General features: G+C 39.3%; 5 protein-coding genes across 5 annotated transcripts; 2 read left to right on the forward strand and 3 right to left on the reverse strand.

Annotated features, from left to right (window-relative positions):
* Positions 1–3,591: 3,591 nt before the first annotated feature.
* On the reverse strand, positions 3,592–6,032 carry LOC110056828 (kelch-like protein 40). Its single transcript, XM_020763379.2, has one exon. It carries the CDS (start codon positions 5,902–5,904, stop codon positions 4,405–4,407), a length of 1,500 nt encoding a protein of 499 aa, XP_020619038.1. The 5' UTR covers positions 5,905–6,032; the 3' UTR covers positions 3,592–4,404.
* On the forward strand, positions 6,024–7,921 carry LOC110056829 (NADH dehydrogenase [ubiquinone] 1 alpha subcomplex subunit 2-like). The gene is made up of 3 exons (XM_020763380.2): positions 6,024–6,165; positions 7,011–7,117; positions 7,624–7,921. The coding sequence occupies exons 1-3, from the start codon at positions 6,074–6,076 to the stop codon at positions 7,716–7,718; spliced, it is 294 nt and encodes a 97-aa protein (XP_020619039.1). The 5' UTR covers positions 6,024–6,073; the 3' UTR covers positions 7,719–7,921.
* Positions 7,922–8,360: 439 nt separating this feature from the next.
* On the reverse strand, positions 8,361–9,469 carry LOC149102489 (uncharacterized). Its single transcript, XM_089273471.1, has one exon. The coding sequence runs from the start codon at positions 9,411–9,413 to the stop codon at positions 8,622–8,624; it is 792 nt and encodes a 263-aa protein (XP_089129597.1). The 5' UTR covers positions 9,414–9,469; the 3' UTR covers positions 8,361–8,621.
* A 5-nt stretch (positions 9,470–9,474) lies between these two features.
* On the forward strand, positions 9,475–10,889 carry LOC110056644 (uncharacterized). Its single transcript, XM_020763158.2, has one exon. It carries the CDS (start codon positions 9,803–9,805, stop codon positions 10,580–10,582), a length of 780 nt encoding a protein of 259 aa, XP_020618817.2. The 5' UTR covers positions 9,475–9,802; the 3' UTR covers positions 10,583–10,889.
* A 1,215-nt stretch (positions 10,890–12,104) lies between these two features.
* LOC110056643 (START domain-containing protein 10-like) lies at positions 12,105–21,092 on the reverse strand. Its single transcript, XM_089273470.1, has 6 exons — positions 20,712–21,092; positions 17,108–17,255; positions 16,205–16,308; positions 15,815–15,929; positions 14,875–14,927; positions 12,105–14,060 (listed from the first exon to the last, which is right to left on the reverse strand). The coding sequence occupies exons 1-6, from the start codon at positions 20,865–20,867 to the stop codon at positions 13,824–13,826; spliced, it is 813 nt and encodes a 270-aa protein (XP_089129596.1). The 5' UTR covers positions 20,868–21,092; the 3' UTR covers positions 12,105–13,823.
* Between the last annotated feature and the right edge of the window lie 1,350 nt (positions 21,093–22,442).

Below are 22,442 nucleotides of genomic sequence, written 5' to 3' on the forward strand. Positions count from 1 at the left end.
TAAGTCTGACCTTCGCGCTACACGTATTTCGAGACGTAGGAAGTAGTTATTTTGCACGAACATATTTTTGCCAAATGTGACTGCCTAGCTATGGCTCGCTGCAACTTGCAACTGTTCGCTTTTCTGATTAGATTGCGTTTACGACTTGGTTTGCAGACGTCAGTATATATCGATACCTATTAAAAGGCGTATAACCTTTTTTGTCGACGAGATCTTATCGCTGAAAGAAGGAGAACTTGCCTGTAATTAATATGACACGCGAGTAAATCCAGAGCGAAAGCAATAAGTTTCTGATTACGACAAAAACAGCAACGTGATATTTTTGCTGTAAGTAAAATAACTCTAAAAATTTTGGTCACGATCTTTTTCTACTGTCTCAGCAAAGGGGGACGTGTTGTTTTACATGCTAAATTCTGGCGCAATAGGTCACTGGTGTGCCATCTTTATTTCGTTGCCCGCCCGTGCAGCCAAATATTTAGGCATTATCTGCTTCAGTTTAATATAACGTTAATAAATCTGATTTTCTGAAGAAAGGCAACAGCAGTGTGGATTGTTATAGACGATCGAACTAAAAAAAAAAAAAACACTCCTACTCCGTTTTCAAATTCAACCCAACATAACATGTCAAGGAATGGATTATTTTATCATCTATTGATTTCCGTTCACGTACTGTGCATTTCATTAGAGAACGACACTAACGACCTCAAATCGTGAATAAGGATCATTTAAATCTGCTGGAGTCTCAGACACTACAGGAAATTCTGGTATTCACATTGGTCGAGTTTTCTCTCTTCCATTAATCGTTCCGGACGGTTGGCTTTCAGAGGCGGTTGTGTTCTCAGGTTAACACACTAATTGAGAGCAGAAAAGCAGAAGTTTGCGTCGCTTTTGAAAGGCCTGTGGCGATGTTATCGGAGTTTTCTTTTCCTTAAAAGCTTATAAGGATGTTACTTATAGTTAATCCAATTTCACAGAAGAGAGGTATTTACGTAGCAATACCATTTTTTCCTCCTGGCGGGCCCTTTTCCGGTAACACTACATTTCCTCTTGAAATGTTTTAACCTAACAAACTTGAACTATTTCTTAATTAAACAATTTTATTTAAAGCATAACTTGTATCACAAACAGACCCTAATGCTGTCGATCTCAATTTTTTCTCGTGAGAATAACACGAAACATCGTGCAGCGACACTTTCACATGTACAAAGCTTTTACCCCGCCATCGATAGTTTCCATGAAAGCTGAAGTTTCTCTTGCACACGTTTAAAACAGAATATATGTGCATTTTTCGGCCTGAGCGTCAACGGATCAACACTGTTCATAACTTAATCACGTATTTCAGTTTTTTTTTTTTTTTTTTTCACGGAATTTCATCTGTTGACATTTCTCCCTCAGGCGACAAATGAGTGTGGCTGGTAGTGGATACGCCAAACACCGCAAACGCTAAATACAAATTTCTCAGGTATTGCACTAATATTCTTTGGAGAGTTCTTTTGATTTATGAATACTGTATTTACGAGTTACATAAAGTATTGCTAACTTTTATGACTTGTCCAATATAAAGGTGTAAGTTCCAATGTTCGATGTACGCAAAACCTGTTTTAATTGTTTCTTTGCGGCGATTTTATTGGACCTGTCGGAAAATCATGGATATAGAAAGCCACATTTTGTTTGACATTTCCTTTTTACAGAAATTCTTAACATAATGGTATGTGAATATGGAGTGGGTTTAAAAAATCTTAATTACACTTTGGCAGTCAGCAGCTGCTATCTTGCCATTAACACTCAGAGTAAAATCTTACGCTTCCGAGCTTTCGAGCCACTTTCAACCGATCCGCCACTCAAAGACTGTGGAGATTAAATCTCTAACTGTATCTGAAGGTCATAGTTCCATCGACATCCGTTGGTAAAAACTCGTGCACGAAAATTCTGCTTGAACGTGATTCGGCTGTGTGCCAGCCATCTTAGTCTGACTCAAAGATGTAAAACTGAGAGATCTAGCTGATATACTACGTATTACTAACATCATTCATGCAAAAGGGAACTATCCCCAGGCTCTGCACGCCACTTAATTAACTTCAGTTTGAGCTTACTCATAAAATTAATTTCCCTCTTGTACCAAGCTTCGACAACAAATCTGAATTCAAATAGATATCATGGACTAGGCTGCAGGGTCCGGCCGTCCGGGCAAGCTAGGAATAGCGTCTTTACCATCAAAATCTCCGAACTAACATGAAAACAGATGCTTAGCTTAGCAACAAAGGAAATCGCAAAGGTTCGGAAGCAATTAGCAAAGACAGAAGTTTATATCCCTGATAAGATAAGCCAATTTCTAGCACGATCATGCCTGCTACAAATTGTCATTTTTCTGTTTATACATGACTCGCGATACCAAGAATTTTCTGATTGCGGCTTAGGGTGTGTACAAGCCAGCAAATTCTTTTCCGAAAGTTTGTTTACTATATTACTTACTAGTCGTTGCCTTGTGAAACCAAAAGCGAGTTACGTTGTCTCCCGGGGGGGGGGGGGGGTGGGCACTGCCATATATGGGCTATATAGGTATGTGTCGCTGTGAAGGGTATGGTTTTCAAGCAATTTACTCTAGGATAGGGTATATCAATCAGAGCGTTTGGCTCTAGAATAGGGTATAATTTTTCACAAAACTGACTAGTTGGTTGAAGATTTTATCTAGACTAAGGAAACCAGGAATTGCCACTCAAAAATATAAAAAAAATCAAATCAGCAAGTTTAAATTTACGCAAATCAGCCTCAACAGTGTCGATAGATGGGAGGATTTGGGGAGTTTACTCCAGTATAGGGTAGCAAAATTCAGCTGAACTAGCTCCGGTATAGGCTAAGGGTTCCAGGGTCCCAGCGACACATCCCCACCCAGAAATTCCCAAAGTACCTCCCCCGGGCGTTGTCTCGGCAATTCTATATTTCCTTCTGGTTTCCAGTTAATTCTATCTTTGCAACTTTTATAATGGAACTGAAAAAGAGGTACAATTTTCCAAACCTAACAGCGACTAACTAAAGGACCTTTATAGAATATGGCTTACAGTGAAATCATAGTTATATATATAGTCGAGGGAATGGTTAAGAAGCCCGGTTAACATCAAAGGAGCAAACAAACAGGTTAAAATTCATGTTGGAAGGTCCTTGACCTTGCAAATCTGTTGCTTCATGCTCATATAGACTATGGATGAATTAAGTGATCGCAATGCTTCTACTGGTTAGTTGTATGTGCACACATAACCACCTTTTGTATTTTCCCAGGTTTTTCGCAGGATCAACCCCAAAAATAGCCAACCAAAACCTACAACAAAGAACTTTGCCAGGTTTCATAACTATTCCCTCTATCACCTATGGTTGAACACGAACTGTCTCTAAATGTTCTCCACAGTTGTATCTAGAATAAATTACATAAGTTAGCACCGGATTTCCGCAGTTTTGATCGAGTACCTTCAAAGATATATTAGCAGCCAGAACGTCCCGAACTCACTTAGTTTCTTTTTCCAAATGTTCTCTATGATGTAATTAGCGGTCTCGCTGGAACATTAAGATCCATAAAAGGCCAGAAACAAGTCGGTTGGGGTTTTACGTAGTTGATAAATTTTATTGATAATCCACGACAAACATCTTCGGGAAGCGGGGGGGAGGCGAGGGGGGCAACTCCCATATGAAAGATCGATGTCTCTACTTGGTCTCACTTAGGGTGTTGAAGACGAAACGACACTAGTTTTAGTCGCCGGGTCAAAGTGTCTTTAATTATAAGGTGCACTCAAAGAACGCTGTCATTTCCGTTTTAAGTGGTATCTTTTAGGAGTCAAATAAAACTCGAACCACGTTCAGATTGGTTTCCTTTAGGGGTTTAATTCAACGACGATCACCCCCGACCTTTTCACATAGGCCCCCCCCCCCCTCCCCTCCGTCCTGGGATAAACGACTGCTAACAATATATCTTTTTGTACAAAATCTGTATTTTCTTGAGATGTTTGCAGCTGAAGTAACTAACAGCGAAATCCGTGAAGATTTTCATCACTACAGAAGTCAGTTGTTCGCATTCAAGTCTACGAAGAAGCAAAGCTGTTTATGTATTCAAAGATTTTTACAACAAACTAAATGTAGGCGGAAAGCCAAGGTGGCTTGTTTTAATTTCACAGCTTCAATAGGTCATTCCCGATTGCCCCTTTGTCTCTGTGTCTCTGTGTCAAAACGATCCTTCGTGTGAAACCATCCATATGAAGGTGCGTTTTGACTACAGATTCATTTTCATGCAAATTGCACGAAGACTCGTTCTGAAACTGAGGCAAAAAGTACCTCGGAAATGGTCTGTTTGTAGACCCAACAAACAAGCCAATAATTTCAAAAATTATCTGTCGCCACAGTTTAATAAAACTCTTCTTAATCGACTGTTTGGTCCTCATCATCTTCGTTTTTCTCAATGGCCTGGAAACAAGCAAGAACTCTTTTGTAATGTCTTAGTGGACAAGCTTGAAATTTGTCCCAATCAGACTTTGTAGCGACTTTGGAAGGTATTGCCGTTACAACGATCCACTTGTTTTTTTCAGAATCGTAACGTTCAACCGTTAACGCCCTTGAAATACCTTCATTGCTGATTCCACCCAGTATATACATTATACCATAGCAACAAACCATACTGGCCTCTACACGAGGGAAATTCAACCTTGCTATAAACTGCCATTCATTTGTCGTTACATTGTACACCTCGCAAGATTTTAGATAGTCCTCGCCGTGCCGTTTACCTCCAGCAACATAAATCTTCCCGTGGTAGGCCGCACCAAAAGCACTGTATCTACCCTCTAGAATGCGTGCTGTGTTCTCCCATTTGATCTCCGAGGTATCAAATTTCTTACACGCAGTGGAGGCTGGAATTCCACCAATGAAATACAGACACTTGCCTTCACCCACAATGCAAGCACCTTTGACAATGTCTCCATCAGATGCAGAAATACATTCCCATGAATTAGAGTACTCGTTGTACTTGCTTATGAACTTGAGCCGATGTCCTCTTGCACTCCCTACGCCGTAAACACAGTCCTCGAGCACTGTTGCCATCTCAGGAACCAGTTTGCTCGGTAACTTCAGCATCGTCCATTTACATTTTGTACGAGAATAAGGATTATAACAAAGAAAACCTGACCCAAACAACCTCAAACTGAAATTGTATAATTTCGCGTTCCATGACAACAACTGACGGGGACCCTTGAATTCATATTTTGATGATGTTAGTTGATACCACTTCGCTTGACGAGGAATGTAGCAGAATGCTTGATTTCCACCACAAGCCACTATACCAAGTGGAAATAGATCTTCAAGATGCTCTTGTCGCTTGTCTTTGTCATAATCAATCCATCTAACTACAATGCTGAAGATATCATTTTCACAGGAGATGACTCCATCACTTGAAATCCATCTTTCGACTTCCTCAACAGATAAATTCATGAACTCTTCCGAGTTCACCACAGCAGCAAAATTTGCTGTAATAAATTTATTGGTTTTGTCAATAAGCTCCTCGATATGCAACTGCTCTGCAATGAAGAAAGTTGAAAGGCAATTTGAAGTAGTCATAATTAGAGATCGCGAAGCGATTTTTACGAGATTTGGAAGTAGAAAGAAATCTGCAGCGATCATCACTTCCTCTGCATCTTCTGGCAAAATCTGAACATTTCCAGAGTAAATAAACTCGAGGATAGCTTCCATGAGCCGCGCAGAACAATGCTCAAAATGAATAACTCCTTCTCTGCTTTCCTTCATGTCAGAATTTAGGAGCTTTTCGAAGAAAGGACTTGCTTTTGACAGAATATCTCTATGAGCTTTGATCTCTTTTCCGCCTTCAACCACTATTCTAACATCGCATGGGGTCTCCAAGTGGTGCTGCATCTCGTCACGTTAATTATGTGGCTTCGCGTTTCTATGAGATATTTGGCAACAAGCACTGTTGCAGTTTCTACTCCAAGCTAAGGAGCCTCCTGCACTTGGCGGAAGAGTGGCGGAAGTCTGCGAAGTGAAAGCAAACCGAGGCGAGCTGGGTACTAGTCGGAAAATCAAGATGGCGGCTGCATGGCGTTCAAATCTTGGTAAATACGTGAGAGAAATCCGTATTCACTTGTGTCAAAAGTCCCAAAGTAGTCAAGGCGTAAGGTAACTGATTACAAAGGAATTAAAACTTTGTTATGATGCTAGTACTCCATGCTTCAATCGCCAGTTACCGTATTTTTGTGCCCTATAACTGTAAAACCAGACATCAGGCATAGCTGATCTAAGCTTATATTGAAGCTTATGCAAGCTTAACTAAGCTTTAACCTTTTTCATTTGATCCTTAGCACATTAATGCAACTATAACTAACACTGCAGCAACAGAGATTGGAGACTGTTACAGAAAGTCAACATCACCGATAATTTTTATTGGGTTGTATGCACATCAAAGATTAGTTTTGATTAATTACCGGTAGCTGTAAACATCTTTTATTTAAGCTTATTTATTTCAAAACATCTTGAAACTACGTAAGGTTACAAATAGAAGCAGTCTTGTTGATGAAAATTTTGAACTATAAGGCAAACACATACATACTTTATTTAACAAGGCAGTTTGGTGCAGTTGTTCTGCATACACAGGTGTGATGTATCACAACTAATGGCAGATTTGTTGGATTTAATTAACACCGAAAGTAGAAAACCGCCCTCTTTTGTTTTCATTTTAGGCTGACACAAACACTTAAATATGGGTAAGAGAATTAGAATGTGCATATGGAAACCATTGTTGGTGGATTGGGTTTCCTAAACTTTTACATTCTTAATTTTCACTTGTGTCATGCAGCATGCAACAAAAACTCATTTGGAAAGTGTCTATATTAATGGAAGGTCTTAATTACGTGGGAAAAGTAAGGAGAAAATACATGGGTGTGCAGCAGGCACAGATGAAAACCACTGTCCATAATATCCACTGGGTGTCTATAGATGTGACGGTGTTGTTGCTTTTGTCTTAGGGACTTTTTGGAGAAATACTACATTGGTATTAAGAAAGAGAATCCCCAAATTCCCATCCTGGTTCGAGAATGTAGTGGAATTCAACCAAAGATGTATGCACGATATGGTAAGAACTTCACTGTAATTTAAAAATGGACTTAAACAAGTGTCAGAGCAAAATTCTGTGGCTGTTTGACCCTATTAATATCACAAACCATTCAGCCACTGTTGAACAATTATCCTCTCAGCTCATGTGGTTTTGAAAGTCACTCGATATAATTCATTAAATTATAATAAAGTTTGAACAATGGAAATTGTGACAGTAACAGTGTTACAATACTTCCTAAGTTTTAGTTTTGACTGAGATATACATATGGATCAAATGCTCAAGACAGTGTGAAGTGACCACATTTTCAAACACCTTGAAGCTCGTTAAAAATACCCTGCTACATGCTGTATTTTCAACTCTCTTGGTGCTTGGGAACATGGTCAAACTTAGTCTCTCGTGTTTAATCCTGGGTTGAGACTGAGTTGACTTTTTTACACTGAATTGGGCTGTTTCATTTATACTGTGACAGGTGCGATGTTTGGCTTGAGAGATTAGATTATGATAACTTTTTCATATTTTTTTAGATCATGGAAAAGAAAATTCTGTGCAGCTTAACAACATGAGTGGTGATGGAGTTCTCCAGGCAATGGAGAAACTCATAACATCAGGAGCACCTTGAATTTTTTCTGCCAAAGAGAAGTGAAGGATCACTGGAAATGTGATTGTAAAAAATTTTTTGTGATGTTAAATTTCCCTTCATGACACTGACTGTCAATTTGCCACCTTATCTCCAGTCTCTGTTGTGTCTGGATTGCTGGAAATAAGTTCAGTTCTGGATGTATAACAACAAATGTATTATTAAAGGTTTCTAGATAACAGTTTGCCTTTTGGCAAATGTCAGAATTTTAATTGCATGCATCCAAATTTTGAGTGTGTATGTGTATATATAAGCCCCTCCTCCATGCAGTCTCTCCTTCAAGCACGAAAAGGCTCATAATGACTTCAGATACCCCTCCCCCCCAAACCCCTCTGTCTGAGTATTTCTGAAACCACCTCTACATTATGCCGGCACTTTGGCAGTTTGAAATGATCATTGAATGATCAGAGGCAACTGTGTAAGCAAGCTAAGGTTTCAAGGGCTTTCAGTTTTTTTTTATTGTTATGTCTGCATCTATCTATTCTTGGTTTTTGCATGATGTAATTTGTTGCCATATTGGATGACTTCAGCAAAAGGTTTTGCTGGTGTCATCCAACATGGTCACCAGGCCCTTGTCATTTGAATCTCTTGGGGCTGGTTACAAACCATCAATTCAGCCTCGCACAGAATATCAAGTCATTTTATTGTAGAGCCTTACAACCATACAGTGCCAGTGGCAGATCCAGACCTTGAGCTAAGCAGGAAGGTGGGGGGGGGGGGGGGGGAGGGGGATGGCCCTGGGCCCTCCTCTAGATCTGCCACTGAGTGTGTCATATAAATATTGTCTTACAACTGAATCAAACTTGGAAACGGGCTAACTACATTGTGATATAGCCCATTTAAATTAAATTCCTAACAAGACAGGTTACAAAGTGCACTAGTAATCTACCAGAAGTAAGGGATCAGTACAGCAGTGTTTTGACGATACTTTTTGTATTCTGTGAGATGGCCCCATTTCTTTAATCCTTGCCTCTCCAAAATTGGAATACCACTCACTCGAGTCAGCAAATAAGCTACAAACACGGGAGAGACCACACTCCAGTACTGATGACCAGACATCACTGAAGAAGCTGGCAGGAACAAGCTGGACCACATCAGAATCTCGCCAAGATAGTTAGGATATTGACAAATGCTCCAGAGCCCAGATGAAATCCACTTGCCCTTGTTAGCGGGATCTGCACGGAACTGCGACTTCTGGCGGTCGGCGGTTACCTCTAGTATAAACTCAACTAACCAAAGTGACCATCCCAGGTAATCCTTCCAGGTTAACTTCTCATCTTTGGTTGAGGTGTTCAATATCAGAGTTGGCAGTAGAGTCAGCCATACCCAGACGCCTTGTACAGTCCAGTAGATCCAGAACAGTCGGGGATTCTCTCGGACCTTGTTAAAGCGGCTGTCCTTCCCGTCTTGAATGACCCGATGGAAAAGAAACAACCCTAAGCGAAGTGCCCACACTGTAACGCAGCCAGACTGAACAAGTTGACGCAAATTAACCTTCCTCTGCCATCGAAGTGATTGCAAAGTGAGAAAGATGACCGTAGACGATCCAGCCAAATCGTAGAATTTCTCTGTTTGATAAATGGACGCAACAACCCAGAGACCCCACTGAATGCCAAAGTCTAATGCTGCTGCAGTCAGAAGAGGTCTTTTGGGGACGCTAGAAAGAATATTACCCATGGCGTCAAAACCCTCGGACTCAGCTTCAAGATTGCGTGACGTTTGAGCCCTTGATTCCTTTATTATGTGTTGTTTATGGAGCATGGAATCTCCTTTTAACCGCGATCTGCAACACGCGAGATCTTTTTCTTCCCTAATTTAGTGAAATTTGTCAGACAGAAAATGGGCCAGAAATAGCACTTTGAGGTAAATTTTGAATCAGGGCAGAAAAGAAAACTGAGGAACAAAGTACGAGCCGTATACTCTAAAACTTGCGAATCGCAATTTCCGGGGACACTGTGTGCCATTTTACATGATATGACGCCTTGTCGTGAACCCTTAATAGTTGCGTGTCACTGATTATGTAATCAACTCCCTTAAGTAACTATTTAGAGTAACAATTGTTGAAGATGGAGAAGGTTTTCTCTAGCCCTCTGTTCAGCGCTGCAGCATTAGACTTTGGTATTCAGTGGGGGTTGTGGTTAGTAGCTTCTTTTTTTCAAACAGAGAAATTCTACGATTTAGCTGGCTCGTCCACATTCATCCTCCTTACATGGCAAACGCTGCGATGGGGTGGGAAGTTTCACCTTCGCCAGCTCGTTCAGTCTAGCTGCGTCACATTGTGGGGACTTCGTTTAGGACTTCATCTATTCAAGCGAGTTCTTCAGGATGGAAAGGATAGCCGCTTCGACAAGGTCCGAGGTAACCCTGGAGTGTTCTGGATCTACTGGACATTACAAGGTGTATGGGTATGGACGACGCTGCTGCCCACCATGATTTTGAACACTTCTGCCAAGGACGAGAAGACAACCTGGAAGGATTACCTGGGATGGTCACTTTGGTTAGTCGGGTTTATACTAGAATCACTAGCCGATAGCCAGAAGTCGCAGTTCCGTGCAGATCCTGCTAACAAAGGCAAGTGGATTTCATCTGGGCTCTGGAGCCTTTGTCAATATCCTAACTATTTTGGCGAGATTCTGATGTGGTCCAGCTTGTTCCTTCCAGCTTCTTCAGTGATGTCTGGTCATCAGTACTGGAGTGTGGTCTCTCCCGTGTTTGTAGCTTATTTGCTGACTCGAGTGAGTGGTATTCCAATCTTGGAGAGGCAAGGATTGAAGAAATGGGGGCATCTCACAGAATACCAAAAGTACCGTCAAAACACAGCTGTACTGGTCCCTTACATCTGGTAGATATGTGATGGACAAAATCCTCATTTAGAAAGCTTTCGATGTTTGTAATTCTGTGCTTTTCACTCTAGACTGTGCTTGGTGGTTGGTGGTGGGCGTGGGTTGGGGCAATGTGGCAAAACACAGGGACTAACATCATTGGTCTTTATTGGCTTACAAGTACTCTGTACGTTTGTTAGAGCACAGCACAGTATATTATATATGCACTGTCACTACACATGTAATGAATCATTCCACTTCATACATGCACTGTATGTTCACCAACACTGGTTAATCCACTAAATAAAAATACTTGTCCTTCGCCTAACAATTTGTTTACTTTAGACCTCTAAGAATGAACCTAAAATCCCAAGGTGGTCTGGATGATAATTTGCAGTTACCACCATATAACTTGGAATTCTTTTCTACCACTGATAAAAGCAACTGCAATTTGTGAACAATTTCAAATGCAAATTGAAGACCACTTTCTTCTCCAGCTTATAAGCACTGTCACATATATACAGGCATTAGCACTTATTTTGATCTATTTATCTAGCTCTTTTCAAAGTATATTTTCATTTTCTTCTAAATACACTAACTCATGTATGGTACTATTGAAGTGCTGAGGAAGGCTGCTCCAAAATAGTTACTGCTGTTCATTATTAATAAAATAATTTTGGTGAGGTGCAGTGACCCACTGGTTGGTGTAAGGGAAAGTCTGCATACAAGCAAAGTGGCCCATCAGGCTGAAGCTTATCCAGGTTTCTATAGCATGAAGCTACAAGGAGTATTTCTACTCCCCCCTGGATGGGATGCCAGTCTGTCACGGGGTTACCCCCAGCATTAAGTTCGCCGGTACCAATTTGTTAACCTGGGGTGGAGAGGCACTGTGAGAGTATAGTGTCTTGCCCAAGAACACAACACAACGTGCCTGGCCAGGGCTCGAACCCGGACCGCTCGATCCAGAGATGAGCGCACTAACCACGAGGTCACCACACCTCTCACAATATGGTTGGTGTACTGCACTCTTAATTGAGAACAAACTTTACCATTTCAGTAACTAACTCTGCTTTACTAGCCAGTGTGTAAGTTGTGGTGACCTCAGAATATGTGCACCTGTTTTTTACACTGTGGCATGCAATGAATGAACACCCAAGGAAACATGGCCATGCAGTGCAAATTTTCCTTTTACATTGTGGTCAGTGGACCCAGAAAAGACAGACTGCTTGTCTTCTAGGGTGAACAATTTGCTTGTCTGTTCAGCTCTTGGTCTTTAAAACTCTGTGTTCTTGGGCAATGCACTCTACTCTCAGTCCTTCTCTCAGCCCAGGCGTCAAAATCGGCACTGGTGTTTTGAATGCAATGGATTACCATCCATATTAGAGAGGTGCCCCTTCTGCCAAGATTTGTGTCTGGTCTGCAGTGAAGTGATTTTCATATAAAATGCTTGGTAAAAGATTGCCCAGGAGAAAGGTAGCCATTCTAACAAGGATAACGTTTCTACAAATAGGCCTTAAAAGAGTTAAATACAGGCATTAAACTCTCATTAAAATTCACAAAAACTGCAGAGAGCATTCTTTATTATAGATAGTTTCGAGGGACAGAAAGTAAGGTTGTGGAGAGTAGTGGAGCTTACTCAAATAGAAAATTTAGCAAATATATTAAAATATTAAATAGCTACCATTATCAGTAATCACCAATAATCTGGTTTATAGTATTGAAATATGTTCTACATGATTCAGAAAAATCTTATTCCCCGGTCAATCTATCAGACCTACCATATCTTTTTGTGTTTTGTTATTGACCATAGTGCTGGTTGTTAAGGAAATGTTTGGCACCAACAGAAACCCCAACAGAGAAGATAATAGAGGTTTGCAAGTAGAACTGTAATAAATACAGAATACTTCTTACTTTTACTATACTTCTTCCAAACAAAGTTGAATTCATCCAACAAATAGTCTGTTACTGATGACTTGAAAGTACATGGCAAAACTGTTGAATCCTCCTACTTATTAAATGTCACATACAAATGAACTTCTCGCATCTTGCAATTAAATCTTTTGACTTCACCAAACAAAAACTTAGTTTCTGTTAACAATCTACACTGAAAGATTGGTTTTGAGATTTCCAGACTTAAAAAAACAAACAAACAAACACTGCATAAAGTGTTTCCCAGGTGATATACAGATTTCATGCATTATTTACCAATTATGTAATAACTTAGTTATCAAAAGAATCAGATGAACATTATTTAGCATATACCAATTACCTCTTCACACAGATGGCCAGTTTTGCAATTAAAATTGCAATGTATATTTAAAATTAACACTGGCTTGAGACAAAAGTAGCCATGATGACATAAGTGATGCACGTAGTCTTAAGAACTACAATGTAATAACAAGTAACCCTTTCAGCCCAGAAAATCATCAATATCTCAGTTCACTCCCACAATCAACTTGTACCAATTTAGTCAGAGAAACACTTAGTTGTTTATTGTCCAACTGAGCGGTCCTTTTACTTAGCACTGTTTACTTGTATTACACTCTACAAGGTAGTCCCACCTTTTACATTGAGGCAGTTTTTAATTGAAGCAAACCACAACGGCAATGGCAACAGGAATGTTGCTATCCAAAAGACTAATAGACTAATTGAATGACTCAGAGTATAACAAGATTTGTATGTGAAATATAAATTAATTTCTTAATGACGTCACTCGCCATCATGGTTGCATTAACTCCCTATTGTTGCATGAAACACTGGTTTATGTGAAATGACCACTATTGAGCAGTTTTATTTTCATCATTTTGTTACGGACTGAAAAACTGCACATCTAACTTGTAAGGAATGTTTTCTATTTGTGTAAACTGATCACTGAGATCGAAGTACTGTACACACTGTACATACATCAAGCAGAACTGCCTGCAGAACTGCAAACATTGTACTAAATGCTTTAACTTAAGAAGTCTAAGTAGTTAACTTACTCTAAAGTGGTCAATCCCTGACAACACTACACCTCTTCAATTTTCTGCTTGCTTATATTCTTGCAATAAAGAAATGGCTTAGATTGAAACAATCACTATAACCTACATAAAATTCTTAACATTAACCATCTTTTGTTTTTCTAGCTAGCTACACATTTACAACTATAGAGTTCTACTTCAAATATTTTTCTATTAAGATCTACACTGCTAAGCAAAAATAATGCTGTATAAAAGTTACAGCAATTTCTCTGGTAAGTTTTTGACACTTCAACTGAATGCCAGTGTCAAAGCATTATTTCATCTAAATGGTCATCACTGGAGTATCCATTGGGATCATCACCTATCACTTCCTGTTCTTGATCTGATCCACTGGGAGATTCACTGCTTACAGATTCTACATCGTCTAGGCGGAGTTTTGGGAGAATACTCTGCTCAGGCCAGATCCATGGTTTATAGCTTGGTGCATGTAGAGCTTTCCATGCTTGGTATCCAAGAGCAGCCTTGTGAACTTTGGCTACAACCTACAAAAAAGGATTAAATTATTTGTTACCTAAATTAAGTTATTTTCTTGAAAAGACACTTTACTACAAGTAACCACTCTGCACCAAAAGTAATGACGCGGGCAAATTGTTTGGGCAGCTTTACAAAGTGTTACTACAACATTTGGACCAGCATCCCATCCAGGAGAAGAAGCAATTCACTTCAAAACCTAAGCCATATTGCTCCTCTAATCCACTACATCCATTAGATAACAACAGACTTCTGCCAACCATAGGAATACCAAAACGACACAACTCTGACTAGTAAATGTACTATCACTTGCATGTATTAAAGCATGAACACGGGATGCCGAAGCATGCTCTAATTGGGGGTCAAACATGGGATGATTGGTCATCAAACATTTCAAGCTTAGCAGACCGTGGTGTGAACTTTCTAAAAGTTCAGCACACGAAATGACAGAAAGACTGGACAATGAAGACTTCTTCAGAGAAATGGACTCTGACTTGTGTCAATATGCAAACGTCTTTTTTGAAAGTGGTTTTTACTTCTAGTATAACCATGAAATATTGGTTTCACCCATATTTGTTGATGGTGAACATTTTGAGCCTGAAAATTCGTGTTATGGTCTGACCAATCATGCTATGTTTGACACCCAATTAGAGCATGCTTTGTTGTCACGTGTCCACGCTTAGATACACGCAACAGTAGTAGGGACTGTGTGTATTATCAGTTATACATGTTCAATGTAGTTCCTAGTATCTCAATAGAGACCAAATTTAAATTTGAAGACAACACAAAGGTACATGTACACATTTATTAACGAAACTGCCAAACCTTTGGAGCAATCTTTGTGGAGGCTTTGTTTACTAACCACTTTGGTATGTTTCCTGCAAAGATACAAAATCTTCCAACTTAATGACACTTTCTGACGAATGATTAGCTCACATTTATACATGCACATGGTATGCAATATGAACGTGTACTGTATATGGACTACTGAATTTCCATGTTATATCAGATTTATACACTTGACTTGAAAGACAATACAATTGCAGTTTTACAAGTACTTTAGTGAGTACCAGTCAGCGTAGAACACATGTACACTGGATTTATAATACAGTTTTCACTCTGGTAGTTTTGTGTACATGAAAAGTGCAACAACATTTTGAAGTGAAAATATTGATTAAACAATTTAACTGCCTACATGTAGTACAAAGAACAACCTTGCATACAGGGGCTCCGCCAGCAGTGCGAGTGACAGTCAAAACCGAGCTGTCCTACTGATAGGTCTTGACAATAGTCTTTTTCTTTGTTAGCTCAAGAGGTCGCTTTGGCCTCTTCTAATACTTAACTCAAGAATTTCGGGTTCAATATGACCAGGAACAACATATTCTGTCTAAAATAACACAACTACTATGCTACCTGGTGACATGCGATGAGCGAGTCACTGGACGTGGGTGACCCATTTTTGGCATCAAATTATAAGCTTAGAGACACAAAGTTTGTTGTATTTTTCACTTTTTAGCAATCTGTTATAGTTGCTGGAGTTATAAAATCCCTTTTCATGAATACTTAATGCCGTCTCCAATGAGAAAAGATGCCTGACTTCAACACCTTTCCTGTTAACATTTGTTTGACGTCAGGACAGTACAGTTTTTCCTGCTTGCTGAATCCTGATTGGTCAATTTAAATTTCCGGTGTACCAGCTGTATGCAAGAAGTAAATCACAAAACAAATGAACAATTTTAAAACTAAAGTTACACAGTCAAATTACCTTTTAGATCCACTTGAGACACATATGTAAGAGAGCAACCTTCCCCCTTTCTTTGTACATAATATCCACTAAGAATTGAATTACCACGGATTAAACCTTTCTTTTGTGGTACATCCTAAAAGACACACAAAAAAATCAAGAAAAAGACAATTTATTGACATTAGATTACAGTGAAAATCTTGCATAAAGGTGTATATATGTGTTTTAAGGCCTTCCCGAAGGTGCCAAATAACAGATTTTATTTTATTTTTCCTTGGAAAAAAAAGGAACCAAAAACAAAAACAAAGAAAAACAAATTAACAGCTGTATATCATACGGTACAGGTTTCTAGTTCACTTTTACAAATAACAAGCGAATAAATCAGCCAGTGCAACCATTTGTCCTACTAACCTTGTGATGTACTGTGTGGTTAAATATAATAAAGTTATCATCTTCCCAGTACCATGACCTCTGAGTTACAAAATCTCTGTTTCTCATTGGTGATGGACATTTAACTGAAAGAGAAAACAACAATAAAATTGAACTTGTTTGTTGCAGACACAACAAGTACCAGAGGATAGCATGAAGTGTCAATTACAGTGTAAGATGTGACAATCTGCAGGTTCCAGAAAATATCCATACTACCCCCACAGAAGGAACTAGAATTTCCTGAGGGGTGGGGGCTGTATAAGATCAAAAAATTTAAAGACCTGTATGAAGCTTGATTGGAATTTCCAGAGGAGTGGGGGGGGGGGGGGTTTAGAAGAAATCCTTTCTGTGGGGGAGGTACATATATGGATATTTTCTGGAACTACACAATATTAACTACTTATTAAGTGAGAGTGAGGTCTTAACAGGAAAATCTCAAACAGAGACATTGCCTCATTGACTGAGTGATAACAAGGTCAATACGGCAAGGCTGGCATTTGAGATTTTCCCATAAAGACTGAACATTCGAGGTTAATAAGTTGTTTATCGTATGGCTTTTTGCTTTGATTTTGTAGACCCATAATCGGCTTGTGGGCATTACAGGAGAATAATGGCCTAGAATCAGCCAATCAGAATGCCCGTTATTTCGACTACAAACACAATCCATATAATAATACTGAGCCATTGCTTCCTGCCACCTGGATGTTAGAATACTAGAACCCAAACAAACTTGCCAGTGTTGAAATACACCTGGAAGTGAGTGCAGTAGTTGATTGTCTCGCCCAGGAATGGAACACAATAACACTAACAGAACTTGAACCTGGTCCCCTTGATCTGTAGGCACTAAGTTACATGACAAATCAGGGCACAAACAGATTGACTTACTAGAATAATATCCAATATCATTATATCTGTCCAGTTGGCATATCTCAAAGCATTCCAACATATTATCATCCCAACATCTCCTGTAGTCTGCATCGTGAAGCACGTCGTACATCAGTGATGGAGACACATCTGCAAAGTTGGTCACCACCTAAACAAAGCAGTGTTGTGTCTTAACAAAAACAAAATCATCTCTTTCATCATAATACAAGTACACTCATTTCCATCAACTATGAGGAAGGCATCTGAGATCTGGGGCAAAAAAGTTCTACAGTGAAGATGTACATTTTAGTAGCTAAAAATCAAGCAAGTGTTAATAAACAGTGGTTTGTCGATGAATTTGCGAAGCGATTGAAAACTCGAAATATTTAGGCTTTCATAGACGTTTTTCAAAGTATGCAAATTTCACATTGAAGCCTGATACTTTTTCATTCCAGAAATGTCCTTTGTTTGTCCGACAAAGCTTCATATAAAGAAACTTGGGGCAATGCATAACAAAGAGATATACATGCATGTCTTGATATTCATGTATATGCAAAATTCACGCATATAATATGTGTACGTGAAGTTCGCTTACATCTGAGCTGCACTGTAAAAAGTCATGTATACATTGGTGCAGCCTCACAAAAAATTGCCGTCGAGTGTCACAGTGTTATTCCTATGCAAACCTAATTAAAGAAAACAACCAAGGGCTGATTTATACTTTGACTGCATACCAACCTCTAACGGTCCATCAGGGCAGGGGAAAAAAAAAAAATTGAAATCCACTTAAATTTCACTTTTCACTTGCCCCACTTAAAGAGGGGGCATTGGGGTATATTAGAAACCACAAAACCGAAGAAATCATCCAAAACTGCAAAACTGCAAAACCACAAAAAAACTCACCCAAAACCGAAAACAGCATACAAAACCATCAAAAACCAATACAATGGTGAATTGTGGGACATAGAGTAAACTACATTGACACCAATTTTATCAAAGTATTTGTGAATGCCTTCGTATCTTTTAGTATCTTTTCACTTCACATCTAAACATGTTTTTCTTCCAAAAATTCTCGCTGCCTTTCCCCTCCTTGTAAAAAAGTGCAACACAATCCACAAGCAATTATTGCTTCTTCCGTTGCTAGCACGGGAGGCATGTTGGAAACTGACCAAATGATCATCCTGGTATGCAAGGTCAAAGTCTAAGGCGTCATTCGAGATGCGTGATCCCCTACCGTGACATTTAGTTTGACACGCATTCCTCTCAATAACTTTGGTGTTTCACAGCTATTCGAGATCAATTGCCGCTCAAATCGAAGAGGTACCAGAACCCAAATAGGACAAAATAGGAAAAACCAAAAACCACATCGGTTACCAAAACCGAAAAACTGATAGTATGCTAAAAAACGAAAAATCCACAAACCGCAATGAACACCAAAACCCAAAACCCAAAACCTGAAGTCAAATGGCACAAAAACCAAAAAACCAATCTAAAAAATAGCCCAAACTGCAAAACTGAAAATCCCAATGCCCCCCTCCTTAAATATTACTTGCCAACTTGGTAGCCAGTATGGAAATCAAAGGGCAAATGCGAACAAAGTTTGCCTGGATTCCAATGCACGCTGTCAAGCTACCTAATGGTTAACTAATCTTCAAGTCTTAAGTTTGGAAATAGCTTCCGACAAGATATTATCACTAATCAAGCTGACATTTTATTCAGGCTCACAAGACTACTGAGGCTAATGTCACTTGCCCACCGGGCCAATGAACTTCTATTTTAACCTGCCCCAGAGCAAAATTTACTTGTCCTGGGCAATTGGACCTGGGTTTTTTTCCTGTCCTGTAGGTCAATAAATTAGGACTGCTCATGCTAACAAAAGTATAGCATCTTAGTATGCAGGTTCTCTTTCTCTTACACTTGCCCCATCTCTTTTACATCTTGTTGTTTAGTTTCTCACTTTGTCTCTACCTATCTATCAACTGACCATCATGTGACAAGAGCCTCTAGCTAGCAAGGAGTTGAGGTTACCGTTGGGCAAAATTGGCACTGTATCATGATTGTACTTCTCAGCATAATAGCAAAGACAAATAGCACATTAAATATGGACTGTGCTATTAATTTTGCACCACTGAAAACAGTGCTTCAAGGTTAGGGTGTGTTTTCAATATAATTGTATTTTTTTTTTTCTCCTGAAGAGGCTTGAAAACAGGGAACTTGATCAACAGGAATAACCGGCCCACTGGGTGTAATGTACAACTTTGCACTAAATAAACAGTTTATACAGAGCAACAGTTAATAAATTGTCAACATCAACTCCACCTTGGTAAAATCAATATAATTATTATCATACTGTAAATTGCCTGTGGAGTTCCATTGGAATTTGTAAACACTTTAAATGATTTTGTGGTTTCAACAAAAACCATTATCAGAAATCTACAAATTTTTTCCCCTAAATGTACCCATAAAAATAAAACTGTTTTTTACTTGCATAAAAATATCTAAACAGCGAATACTGGCCCATAAACATCGTAAAGCTATGAATGGAAAGCCTATCTGAGTAATTCATAAAATAAATATTGACTCCCAATCGATAAAAACTGGAACTCTGTTACTTTCAGACTCTTCCACTTAAGCTATACATTTTATCTATCGACAAAAAAGCCACACATTGGAAAATGATAAATTTTCAAAGCCAGAAAAGCCGCTTAAAACCGAACGTCAGCATTTAAGCTTTAGCTTACAGATGAAATGAACAGAAATGTTCATTGCTCGATGACAAAGTCCAAGCTTTAATTTAGTGCTTCAAACGAAAGAAACTTCGATGGCCCTTATCAGATGTTAAGCCAGCTTCGTGGATGGTTCAATTCGCCAGGGATTTTTTTTTCTCGACGGTGAGGTTACAGTGCAACTCACTGCATAAAAATGACATATCAGCTATACTATTGTGTAACGCTGCATGACGTTTGGCCTGTTTCTCAATAGCAAGAATAACCACGAACTGGGAATAACGGTTGAATTTCGACATTTTATGATTTCAGAAATTCTTTCCCTCGCCAAAAAACATTTAAGATTACCAATGTCTGTTACTGTCTGGGAAAATAAATAACTTTATTGACCATCGATTCGCTACCAAAAGGTTGTTTTACGACCGAAGCTTCAGAAAAGCAAGCCTTATTGCTACATGGAAACTTAGTGTAAAATACATGTTAGTTCAGTACAAAGACCATCTTACTAAAGAATACTTAACGGTTATCATTAAAAACGTAAGCTTAAGTTTATTTCACAGTAATAATCTCAAAGATATTAACTTGAACAAAGCAAAGAGAATTAATTTCGCCGGCCGAGAGACTTGTCGAACTAAAGTATGAGAAAGCTCGAAACACTACTGTGTTCCGTTCCACGTTAACCCGGGACAACTTCCGCTATCATCTATCGCAACCACAAAAGGGACAACACTGAGCTTTTACGATATTTTCTCTCGCAAGTCTCACCGACAGATGGGGTAATTTCCAGTTAAGCTTAACTCCATTCCTTTCAGTGATCCAACTCACCAAATTAACACTTCCGAGGTTACGGTGTTCAAATTAGCTTTTACTGTCGAAAATGTCTGGTCACTTCCACTTACCTTGATAAGCCTAACAGTAGAACCTTCCTTGACTTTGGAGTAGACTTTTGTTCCCTGTTTATCGTACTGTAGATTCCATCCATCCTCGCTCTCCGCCAGCCGACGAAAATGGTCAAAATCGTCTGCCTTCGCAGCTCGGACCTCGCCAAGTTGCATCGAATCGACAGGTTGAACTTTACCCACAACCAATTATCTTTCTTCAACGGTGGCTCGACTACTTATCGCAAAGAGGAGAGATTCACTTATCAAGGATAAAATGAGTTGAAAACTTGAATAAATTTCAAAGATGGTTGCCAAAACTGACTTTCCCTTCTCGACCAGTTGTACGCTTTTGAGCGAATTCTCGCTACGGTAGATATCAAAACGTCACCCAGAACACTGAATGTGTGATTAGATGACGTAACGCATTTCATCACGTAAACCAATCAGAGGAAGAGTTCGTGAGAAGCGGGGTAAAGATCAATGCACGTGGGCAACGCGCACTCAAGCTGAGCAGTTTATTGTAAGGATTGACTTGTGTGGAAAATGTTTCAAATTTCAACAAAGACTCTAACAATGTCTAATAGATGCTAAAAATACACGGAAAAAAAGCTAAAGTAAAAATTGCGTTGGCTGTGGTGGGCTTCCGTTGCAAACCACAACTGTAGGAGGTGATTGAAGGTTGCTATGGTAATTTTTACACGGGTTTAATATGTCACCCGCGCAGGTGCACGTGCTCGAGGCAAATTTCGCGCGATTTTCTTTCAGCAAGAGATATGGTGGAATTAAGAATTTTTTTCAGTCCATTAGAGTCTTAGGGTATTAAGCTCCCTTCTTTAAACTCCCCATTTTAGGAAGCCCCCTGATCCTGACTCAAATTGCGGTTTAACCCAGCCCTATTTCAAAGACGATCCCTAGATTATTGACAAACAGGAAGACAATAATTTTCATGCAACAATATATTGATGAAGAGTCTCCACATTTATTTGTTATTTTTTACATTTCTTCTTTAGAGGTGTCTTGTTATAAGCGAATCTCATTAATTACCAACAATGTCTAGCCATCATTTCTAGTGAGACTTTTCTCTCTATGATAAACCTTCGGTCAGGTCTTGATCAGAGTTTTGATAACGAAATGCGTCCCTTGGCCTTGGAAATCAAGTGCTTTAATGGGGAGTTGTTATTTCGGAGCTGGATGAATCTCATTTTTTTAATGCGAGCCTGCATCCTCGTGTTGATGAAGCTTTCGTGGAAATCATGAAATAAATTACTCGGAAGGAAACACATTTCAAATACAAAGCTTCTTTAGTATAATAGTTATGCTCTATGAAAGTGTGGGACTGATTTTTCTAATGCACCTTTGATTTGTTGTCTCGTCGTCAACTATCACTGATATTCTTTTAATTATCACTTTATGTACATCTCTTAATTTTTTTCAGTCTCACAGTAACCGGATACTAGCGTCTTCAATATATTGCTGAGTCAAGTTTTGTTAAATAACAACCCTTAAATTTACTAGACATCACTAAATTTCCTGCCGTGCTGGGACTGAATCATCACTCGAGTAATAAAGTTTAGGACACTCTTAAGTGGTTCATGTAAGCGCAGGGAGAGGGTAGGGAGAGAAGGAGGGGTGGAGAGGAGATCAAGTATGATGTAATGAAAGGCAGGGGACTAGGGACGGTTGTAAGTACGGGCTGCAAGGGCGCGACATCTTTACAGGGATTTAAATGGGGCGGGGGAGGAGAATTTG

Source organism: Orbicella faveolata, unplaced genomic scaffold (genome assembly GCF_042242905.1).
Source record: "Orbicella faveolata isolate gen_17 unplaced genomic scaffold, um_ofav_v1 contig_35, whole genome shotgun sequence".
NCBI lineage: Eukaryota > Metazoa > Cnidaria > Anthozoa > Scleractinia > Merulinidae > Orbicella > Orbicella faveolata.

Excerpts from the sequence above, each read along its gene's own strand:
- LOC110056643 (XM_089273470.1), bottom strand. The coding sequence starts at position 20,867 with ATGCAACTTGGCGAGGTCCGAGCTGCGAAGGCAGACGATTTTGACCAT. Across the intron at positions 17,256-20,711 it reads CTACTGTTAGGCTTATCAAG|GTGGTGACCAACTTTGCAGA; the intron begins GTAAGTGGAAGT and ends TGCTTTGTTTAG. Across the intron at positions 16,309-17,107 it reads TGATATTGGATATTATTCTA|TTAAATGTCCATCACCAATG; the intron begins GTAAGTCAATCT and ends TTTCTCTTTCAG.
- LOC149102489 (XM_089273471.1), bottom strand. The coding sequence starts at position 9,413 with ATGGGTAATATTCTTTCTAGCGTCCCCAAAAGACCTCTTCTGACTGCA.
- LOC110056829 (XM_020763380.2), top strand. The coding sequence starts at position 6,074 with ATGGCGGCTGCATGGCGTTCAAATCTTGGTAAATACGTGAGAGAAATC. Across the intron at positions 6,166-7,010 it reads CAAAGTAGTCAAGGCGTAAG|GGACTTTTTGGAGAAATACT; the intron begins GTAACTGATTAC and ends CTTTTGTCTTAG. Across the intron at positions 7,118-7,623 it reads AAAGATGTATGCACGATATG|ATCATGGAAAAGAAAATTCT; the intron begins GTAAGAACTTCA and ends ATATTTTTTTAG.
- LOC110056644 (XM_020763158.2), top strand. The coding sequence starts at position 9,803 with ATGGAGAAGGTTTTCTCTAGCCCTCTGTTCAGCGCTGCAGCATTAGAC.
- LOC110056828 (XM_020763379.2), bottom strand. The coding sequence starts at position 5,904 with ATGCAGCACCACTTGGAGACCCCATGCGATGTTAGAATAGTGGTTGAA.